The 10264-nt window shown below is 41.1% G+C and overlaps 1 protein-coding gene across 2 annotated transcripts in view; it reads right to left on the minus strand.

Annotated features, from left to right (window-relative positions):
* MINDY3 (MINDY lysine 48 deubiquitinase 3) overlaps window positions 1-9841 on the minus strand; it is a 97242-nt gene extending 87401 nt beyond the window's left edge. The window contains exon 1 of one of the 2 annotated variants that reach the window (XM_047067194.1): window positions 9545-9841. In XM_047067194.1, coding sequence (XP_046923150.1) covers window positions 9545-9638 — 94 coding nt within the window. In that variant the 5' untranslated portion in view covers window positions 9639-9841. The remainder of the gene's footprint in view (window positions 1-9544) is intronic. The other variant, XM_047067196.1, reaches the window with a different exon arrangement.
* Window positions 9842-10264: the final 423 nt, after the last annotated feature.

The following is a 10264-nucleotide window of genomic DNA, read 5'->3' on the forward strand; positions in this document are numbered from 1 at the left end:
TAAACGTTAAAAAAAAAAAAATTAAAAAAAAAAAAAGTGAAGTCTTGGGGCACCTGGGTGGCTCAGTTGGTTAAGCATCTGACCCTGGCTCAGGTCATGATTTTACAGTTTATGAGTCTGAGCCCCATATCGGGCTCTGTGCTGACAGCTAAAAGGCTGAAGCCTACTTTGGATTCTGTGTCCCAATCTCTCTGCCCGTCCCCCACTCATGCTCCGTCTCTGTCTCTCAAAAGTAAATAAACGTTAAAAAAAGTTTTTAAAAAGTCCAAATTTAAAAAATTCATTGGACCAGTAAAAAAAAAAAATCCACCAAAAACTCCAATCACCACCCTCTCCAAGCCCACCCAGTTGTCTATGTGCACTGTCTCTCTCTTTACCTCACAATTTATTCAACCCACAAAAATTTGGTTTTCAACCTATGACTGCACCAAATTCATTCTCACCGAGTTCATCAATGACCGGTACAGGCTGTTCCTCAAGTCTCTTCTTATTTACTCCCGAGAGAATCATCTGAAATGCTCACCAACAACTTCTGAAAAATCTTTGCCCCTTAGCTTTACTGGCCCAATTTTGTTTCAGTTTTCCTTTTTTGTTTCTTCTCAGTCTCCTTGGTCAGTTCCTCGTAAATGGTAATGTTCCTCATGTCTTGGCGTTAGGAGCTCTATTTTTTTCATTCCAGACATCCTCCTTGGGTAATTCATCTACTCCCAAGATTTCCATTACTGGTAGTATTCAGGGAATTTTCAATTAGAGCCCGGATTAGAACTCCAGACATAAACAGAATCTCATTCCCTTACCATGGTCCTGTCTGATCTGCTTTCCACCTGAATCTCCTCTCTCATCCTTTGCCACTCTTCCTCTCAGATTTCAGGCAGGCTGAGCTTCTTCCAGGTCCTCAAATATCCCTATTCTCTCCGGTTTCTTACCCTTTGAACATACTGTTCCCTACACTGGAAACATTTGCTAACCCTTTCTCTGCCACTTGAAGGCAAGATTCTCTTGTTTCAAGGCCCCAAAACATGACTTCTATCTGTCCATTTCTATCCCATCTCGGTAGACCAGATCAAGCCATGATTGTCTCTCACCTCGAGGACTGTTAAGAGTTTCCAACTAGATGTCTCCACTCCTCCCCACCTGTCCTGCCTCCATCTTTATTTGTTCACCACAGACTTGCCACAGGAATATTTTAGATTTGGAAATCAGATTTTGTCCCAGCCTGCTTCAGTACATTTCAGGGGCAATTAGAATGAAATTCAAACTCCTTTTCCTGGCCTTATAAGACACCACGTTCTATTAAACCCACCTTCCCTCAGTTCACTCTCACTTTCATCATCCACAGTGATCTTACAACATGGCAACATCTTGACTTGAGACCTAGTGCTTGCTGTTTCTACTACATGCATGTCCCCTTCTCTCTTCATAAAGCTGAATCCTTCTCCTTCTTAAGGACTCATGTTGGTGTCGACTCCTCAGAGACACTCCCTGATACACCTATCTAAGTAGGTGTGTCTAAATATCTAAGACGGTAGGTCTCTCCTACCATCCTCCAGAACAACCAGTACTTTTCATAATCTGTGATTACGATATTATTGTTTACTTGTTTATTATTGGCCTTACACGTGTCTTGCGTGTTCTGTTGCCCACTGTTTTCCTAGTATGTTGTATAGTTAATGTTCCATAAATGCTTTTTGAACTGTTGCAAGGAAAGAAAATGGGGGAATTTGCTTCTAGGTATTCCAAGTTCGGTTTTGAGATAACCATTTGGCATTATTTAGAAGAGGGGGAAATATGGGTTTGGAGCTCAGGGCAGGGGTTAGGATTAAAGACAGCAATTTGAATTATCTTCAACACGGCAGTCATAGTAAATGAGAATGTGTAAACAAAGACAATGGAGTTGGGAACATTAAAAAATAAGCAGAGGCTGAGTCAGCGAAGATGGACAAAAAGATTAGAAAGGTAAGAGAAAAACACATTGAAGTCCTCCAGGAAGCAAAGAGTAGTTACTTATTACAAATGCTGCTGAGAAAACACATAACATTCAAACAATGGATTAACCGCATCACTGGGAATACAAAAGAAATCTAGAGCACTGGAGAGAGTAACCAAATTTTAAAGGGTTGAGGTATGATTCAGAATACAAGGAGAAAGAGTAAATACAAACTATTTGTTAAACAAGTGAAAAGGAAAAAGGATGATATCTTGAAGGGCAGCTGGATAAAGAATCATTATTTATTATTATTTATATAGGCTGAAGGACAGGAGTTTAAAAACAGGAAAGGAGCGATTATATGGGAAAGAGGAAGTTTAAAGACACCAAGTCCTCAAAGAGCTATGCTGTGGGGGTGGCGAGACTGGATACAGAGAGGTTCTCAAAGTGTGGTCTACAGAACTTTGGAAAACTGAGACCCTTTCAGGGGATCTAGAAGAGGTTAAAATAATTCTCATAATGGTACTAAGACATCATTTGCCCTTTATGCTGTGTTGACATTCACAGTGATGGTACAAAAGCATCACAGTGATGCTGGGTTTTACCGCTGGTGCCTCAGCACACATGAAGGCAGTGTGGTTAAGCTGTGCTAGCAGTCATCCTAGTAAACAAAACCACCCTCTTTGACACAGAAAAAGCCAATTTAACTTAAAGAATGCCCTTACTGATGCTAATTTTATTAAATCTTGACCTTGAATAAAATGTCCTTTTAAAAAATATTCTGCATGACAAAATGGAAACTAAAGCACCTCTGCTACATACCTTGATAATGACCGTTGTCTCAAGAAAAAGCACTTGTGTAATTTTCTGAATTGCAAGCTGGAACTGCTTTTTTTGTAGAGCACTGTTTTTATTTTGAAGAGCTATCGACAAACTATGATTATTCAGACCTGAGTATGTGGCAGACCTTTCTCAGAAGTGAACGAAGGAAGCCTAATACTTCAAGGAAAATAACAGACTGTATTTTTGCCAGTGGTAAGTTTTCAGGCTTTCAAGCAATAACTAAAATTTTTGGAAAACCTGCATGCACCACTGTGAACTTGACAGCATCTCAATTCTTAGAGATTTTTCTAATGAGATCAGAGGTCATAGTAATAAATATGACTTCTGATATTGTATAATGAAATGTGTTAACATCTCTGTATAAACCAGTGGACCAGTAACTTCCAGATGACGGATGCATGCTGTTAGAAATGAATGCATGGGTAAAGATCCATGCAAAGTACAAGGCAAACCAATGGATTTCAATTTAAGAGAGTACAAAAAATTCACTGATGTGGCTTCTGATTCCAGATCACTAATAACCTGTAAGAAACTACCACTTGCCAAGTTTGGGTGTAGTACTAAAGAAAAATATCCTTAATTGTCTGAAAGGCCACTATAACTCCTACCTTACCAGTCGCAGTCTTTGTGAGGCTGGGTTTCTGCATACACTTCCTAACAACATCCTAACACCCTGTAACAGACTGAACAGAGAAGCAAATGCGAGGAGCCAGCAGTCTTCTAACGAGCCAGACATTCAAGATACTTACAGAAATGTAAAACGATGCCTCAGGTCTCATTAATTTTATTTTTCATACTGAAATCTTAATAACTTTTAAGATTATAATGGAGCCCTGAGTTAAAAAAACAAAAAACAAAAACTTGAGAGTCGCTGGCCTATGAGAAGAAGTGAATCTTGGCAGGCTTCTAAATTAACTGTTCAGGCAAAGAGGGAGAATAAGAGTGATTTTTAATTACTAAAAATTAAATTATTAAAACTTAAAATTTTAAGTTTAATTATTCACAATTACTGAATAAGAATGAGGGGAATCGGAGAGAATTGAGAAGCAGGTTAATTCTGACAGACATAACAAAAGCTGACAGGATAAAGAACTAAGAGAAACACTGAGGGCTCAGCTAATGTTTGATCGATCGCTGCATTTGTATTGATGGTGACAACAATTTTCTCCATCAGTACACAGCAGCCTGGGAAAAACAGAACAGATGACAGGCTAAATGGAGGGGAGAAACAGGTGCGATGCACAGGACAAATTCAGTAAGGACAATGAGACCTAAGGGTGCTGGTTATCACGTCAAGACACCTACATCTGAGGTCAACCCAGGAACAAGAGCTGAAGCCAAGAGGCCCCCACTCAGCCCAGCTCTGCTCCTACTGGATGGAAATAGGGGAAGGGACCCTGGCCTTGGGCCTAAGGGCAAAGGTGAAACCAGGCTCTGTCAAACTTTCAGGGTACGTAATAAACATGAATCAGTACTGAATTCTTTACCTTCCTTAAAATTACTACGAATGTAATGCAGTTGTCAAGATCTATGGATGGGGCTTATAGCTGAAATGCATTACAGTGAGTTGTTTGGTATGTTAGATATAAAGACCCCATGGAGAGAATTCTTGGCAGACCTGCTGCCCACCAAATTCTGTTTAATTACAGTATACACGTTTGACTGTGTTAACAGATAATGAACAAAGGCCATTAGTGCACAAAAGGAAATACAGTCAACTAAAAGTAAATTAAGTATTCTATTCTAAAACAGGACTATGCTAAATAGGCTTCTCCTTTCATAATAAGGTTGTGCTTGAATTCAAATTTTTTAGGATATAGAGTTCTTTCTTTTGTATTCTCACATTTAAATTACTTCCTACTTTTAAAAGGAATTAACTTTTCACAAAATGGTTGTTTTTCCTGATTAGATCCAGAATTAGCCATCTAAAGCATCTGATCCTAAATATATAATTTTGTATCACATTCCACAGTATTACAGACATGAAATCTGTTTTATAGCTTCTAATTTAAACCTGAGCCATGAACTTCTTTGCAATTTTCTCACCTTTCACTTTCATGTGACTTACTATGCATATATACATTATTTAAACCAGTTTTACAACTTCTGTCCCCATAATTCTGGATCCCCATGTAAACAGAAGCCCGGAGGAAAAAAACTTGGTTTGTCATTACAAACTCGATGATAATGGTTGAGCCAAAACTGAACTGGGCCTTACTTTCCTCATCTATGAAAATCAGGAAACTCCAATTATCCTTTGCTATCTCTCAGGGTTGTTGCAAGGATTAAATAAGACTTCCAAAAACTGTAAAGTATAATACAATTTAAGATATTATAACAGATACTTTAAACTGAAAAACATGTATTTAAAGTACCAAGAAATTAACTTTTTCATATAAGCTCACAAATTTTAAATTTGAAAGAAATGGATTGTAGATGACATGATTCAGGTAGGTTGGAGAAAGGAGTATCTATTCTTGACAGAAATAAAAGGCTTCCACCAACAAAAACCTCTGAAATGATACGATCTCACAGTATTATTCTTACTTTAGAAGAAAAATTAATAATACTGGCATATCACTTTATTATTTTGGTAAAATGTTAAATCACATTATAACAAACGTATTAACTTGTAAATACATTTTATACTTAAGTACTTCAAATAAATACTAAAATACTTTATATTTAAATACTTTAAAATAAAACGATCCCTCACTTTTCCTAATACATAACTTTTCCTAAGTTATTTGTTAAGTTTTATTTTTTCTTCATATTACATAACAAAAATTGTCCTACACCCAAAGTCCAAACTCTAATTTGAACCAACCACAGCTCTATTCCCCACCTCACCCCCAAAACAAGGCACTGGTATAAATAGCAATTGTGTTTCTCCCTTTCTGGCTAATCTTATAGATGAAATAATAAAATAAAGCTTAGAGGAAAGGGGGGGAAAAAAAGAAAAAATGGTTTCTCAGAGTTTATAATCTAGATCAGGGGTTGACCTGTTTCTGTAAATGCAGTTTTGGAACACAGCCACACCTGTATTATCTAGGGCTGCTGTTGCTGCAATGGCAGAGAGGAGTTTTAAGACAGAAATAATAAATGCCAGTGACTCTTCCACAGAAAAAAGGTTGCCAAACACTGAACTAGACAATCAATACTGAAAAAGAAAAACAACCTACAAATATTCCCAATAAGCCTAATGACTAAATGACTTTGGTTCTGCTGGGAGCTGGTCACTGCGACCACCTGCCATCATCTCCAGTGCTACTGTCATTGGTCCAAGTCACCACTTCCTCCCCGCTGCATTACTGCCCTTGTCTATCATTTCATCTTGCTGTCTCACTCAAGCCACTACAGTCTACCCTCAAACACAGCAGTTAGATCAGTCCTTTAAAAACTTGTCATGTCGTCTCTCTCTGCTCTGAACCTCTCAATGGCCTTTCATTTCATTCAGAAGAAACATCAAAGTTCTGACCATGGCCTCTAAGGCTTTCTAGGCCACTGGATGAAAATGAGGTCTTACATCATCGTTTATTACTCTCCCCTTCCCTCATTCCTTCTTTAGCCGAACTAGTCTCCTTCCTGTTCCTTGAACAAAAAAGCAAGGAATATTCTGCATTAAGTCTTTTATAGTGGCTATCCTCCCTGCCTGGAACACCCTTTCTTCAGATAACTGCACAGTTCACTCAGTTGCTTCAAGGTTTGCTCAAATCTCATCTTAAAATGAGGCCTAGCCACACTACCCCACTGCACAATCCCTAGTTCTTTACCTTCTATCACATATGCTCAATTTATGCTATGCGCATTATCTGCCGTCCTTCCCATCCCACCAAGTCTAACCTGCAACACTGCTGCCTGGAACACTGTTGCAGTGTGTTTCGGGAAGAAGGCAAGGAGGACAGACAGTGCTTTTGAATAAGAGGTAGAAAATACACACTTTTCTTAAAAAACTATCACAGGCAAGAGAGCAGGAAGGAAGGCGGCAGGAGAGACTCAATTTCCTAGTTAGAAAATAACTGCAAACCTTAAAAGTATGTCTTTGAAAGAAAAACTGGCAACCCCCCCCCCACAAAACCCTCTTTTTTTTTTTTTTAAGAAAAAGGAATTGCAGAAGAGAATTATCTAAAACTGCCAAGTGAAATAAAACAACGACCATGTGCCACTTCTGTGGCTCACTGCTGTCACGTACAGTCTGTAACTGGCAGATCAATGAAGAGAAAAAAAGCAACTCTGGGCTGCACCAACCCCTGCAGCTTGTTTTAAACGCATCAAAAACGTTTAATGTGACCAATCGATATGGTCTCATAAATGGAATATCCCTAAACATAATTTTACAAATAGTTACCCTAAACATCTCACCCTTTTAACGTGCTTCCAAAAACCTCGTTACGATTCCAGTTGTCAAAACACAGTGACAGACTGTGAACTAGAGCCAAAGTTGGTGTCACGTTACAAACGCTGTAAGGCAAGTGCAGCAGAGCCGCGTCCTGTGCCTATGCTCAAATCCCAAATGACCGCCAAAGCGATCTTCAGCAATGACTTCTGCCTCCAAACGAATAAATGAATGTAACAGCTAACAAAGCAAAACCAATAACAACCTCCCTCTGATTCGGAAGTGGTAACTTAAAAATACATATTTGGCTGCCTGAAAATCTTGATCAGTGTAAGACCATGAAGAATTATCTATCCACGATATAAACACACTCTAAAAAGAAAAAAAATGTAAACGGTATTGACTGAATGATTCTCGTTAAGGAACTCCTACAGGACTACGAGGTGGCCGAGCGTTCTCGTATCATTATAAAGTTATAGTTTAAATAGTGGTTATCATGTATCAACTATCCTTCAATAAAAAAGAAAGAAGAGTAAAAACAAAATGATTATTCATCAAATAAACAATAATTTCTTGTAACTGTCAGCTCACGGCCAGCGAGTGATCTTTGGCTTAGCCTACAATGAAACAATTTTTAAATCAAGTGTTAACGGACTTCCATTGTGTGAGCGTTCACTCTATGTCAGATATTGTGCTAAGTGCCTGAATGTATTTATATGCCTTTAATCCTCACAACAACCCTGTAAGGTTGACACTACTATTATCTGCATTTTACAGAGAAGGAGACTGAGGCCTGAGGAAGTGAAATAACTTTAACCTGGAACCCAACTACACCTGTTCCAAAGCCCTCTCTTAACCAGAAGTGCCTTTCAATCCTCCTTGAAACTTCATCACAGTATTAATATAAACAAGGCTGGACACGATCTTATTCTACGTTGTACATGCTTAATTAATGTTGACTACACGGGAAGTAAAAGTTTTCTTAATGCTTCACAGCCTTGTAGACTTCAGGGCTGTTCGCTATTAGGATAAAATGAAGTCAACGTAGAAAGCAAGCTTTAAAATCTGCAAATGCAGGTGTCCAAGATTTCAGAAAATGCTACTCCAGTGATGTAATCAAATGTGTAAAAAGTACAAAAGCAATTCCATGTTAAGGTTTGAAAACTTATCAGTGAAAACAAATCTGTGTGAGGAATCAGGAGACTTGTAATTCACTCCCTTTCTATCCATTTGTGTGACTCTGGCCTGGTCATTTAGCTTCATGACTCATTTTCCTCATCTGCAAAATAAGAGTGATGGACTAAATAACCTGTAATAACCTGTAATACATTACGATTCTAATTTTACCAGCTCTTAAAAGAGGCGTATCTAAGAGAGAGGAAGGGATTTCCTTCAACCCTGAATTCTTCTTACAAAATACACACTGCAAACTAGGAACTTAGATGTACTATGCTAAAATTCCCCCAAATCCTTTGAGAACACGGATTCTGTAAATAAATGATTTAACAATAGAAATGAAGAGCTACCATTTACTGGCCTATGTTTTACATACTTACATCACGAATCCTCCTGACTCCAAAGACTATGCTTGTAACCTCACTTAACTTCAGTCTTTCTTAAGTCACCTTAAGTAATGTGCAAAGTCGTGTTTTATCATTAAACTTAAGAATTACAGGTAATTACCGGTACAAAGTGCCAAACGCAGAGCCTGGCACGGCGGAGGAATACAATAAATGGTCATTTTTATTTCCTTAGGGTTCGTAATAATAAAACTTCTTACATAACTCAAAATCCTGTCTGGATAATTAGACCAGCACGGGAAGTGCTGTGATCCACATTCCTTTGAACTGTAACAGATAACTAAACCATCTCAAAACTGGGGATACTTTGGGTCAAAAGAGCACCTGACAGCAGGCAACACTGGTATTTTTACGCCGAGGACTACGTCCGACCACACGGTTAAAACACAAACAACAAAGCTGCCTTCTGGAATTGGCCACTTTGACTTTCCTGTGGACTCCCCTCTGGCCAAAATTAAACCACACGCCAATAACACGAAGCCTTGACAGTGGGTACGGATTCGGGAAGCCGCAACACTGGCTGCGAAACTGACACCGGGGCACGGGGCACACCCTCAGTGTCACACACTGCAGCCCAACCACCATCCTTCTCTCATCCTGCCGGAGGGCAGCCCAGGGAGTGGCAGAGGCGCTTCGGGTCCTTAGGGGACAGCTGCAACCATTCTCCTACTCAACCACTCCCCCCTCCCCCCACCCCGAGACAGGCAGGGCGTTTCTAGAAAGTCCAGTGTCCGAGCTGAGCACGGGAATCGGGACAGAGTGCAGGGCAAGCCAGGGGGGCTGTGGCGCCGGCGGCGTCGCAGCTAGACTCTCGCAGGGCAAAGGAAGCGGCTGGAAGTCAGAGCCCCGTCAGGGTACCTTGTGTCCAGCGGCAGAAGATGGTGTCAGAGAGACCGGGGCTGCTCTTGGTGCCCCACACCAGCTCCATCAGCTCTTTAGTCAGTTCGGACATGATGGGGTACCGGCGAGCGGGTCTTCGCTTTCAGGACTCCCGCCCCGGAACATGGGGAAGGGGCGCCTTCAGGGACAGGAGCTGTGGGACGGCAGCGGCAAAAGAGCTGGGAGGGTGGACGGGCGGAGGGCGGAAGGCGAAAGGAGAGAGAGCTACCAGCCGAGACCGCGCCTGTCAAGCCAGCCGGAGCGGCAGCAAGGAGTTTCCCGTGCCGGAAGTGCCGGGCCACTTCCGGCTTCCCTTTCGCTACCGCCCCCGCCCCCGCCCGGTGGACCCGGGAGTCGCCTCCCCGGAAGCGGAAGTGGGGGGTAGGAAGCGCTTAGGCACGCTCTGGTGGCCGCCGGTTTTCCTGAGCTTCGCCCCCCGCTTTAGGTGGGGTGGTAACTTTTGTACTGGCGAGGACGCCGCGTTCCCTGGGCGTTGGCCTGTTTTCACCATCCAGGAACCCCTCCTCCCTCGGCGCACCGCAGGCCCTGCGGCCCACGCCTTAGGGCCTGGAATGTAGACTAGCCCCTAAAATATGTAATATTAGTTACACAGAGCTACAACTCTAAGACGATGGTTGAGTCTCCGTGAGGAAACATCTATGACTTCACAGAGAGCCACCACTAATTTGAAGGCTGTCG

This window comes from Lynx rufus, unplaced genomic scaffold (genome assembly GCF_022079265.1).
Source record: "Lynx rufus isolate CCGP_SWC_20201006 ecotype Redwood Valley unplaced genomic scaffold, mLynRuf1.p SCAF_7, whole genome shotgun sequence".
NCBI classification, from domain to species: Eukaryota; Metazoa; Chordata; class Mammalia; order Carnivora; family Felidae; genus Lynx; species Lynx rufus.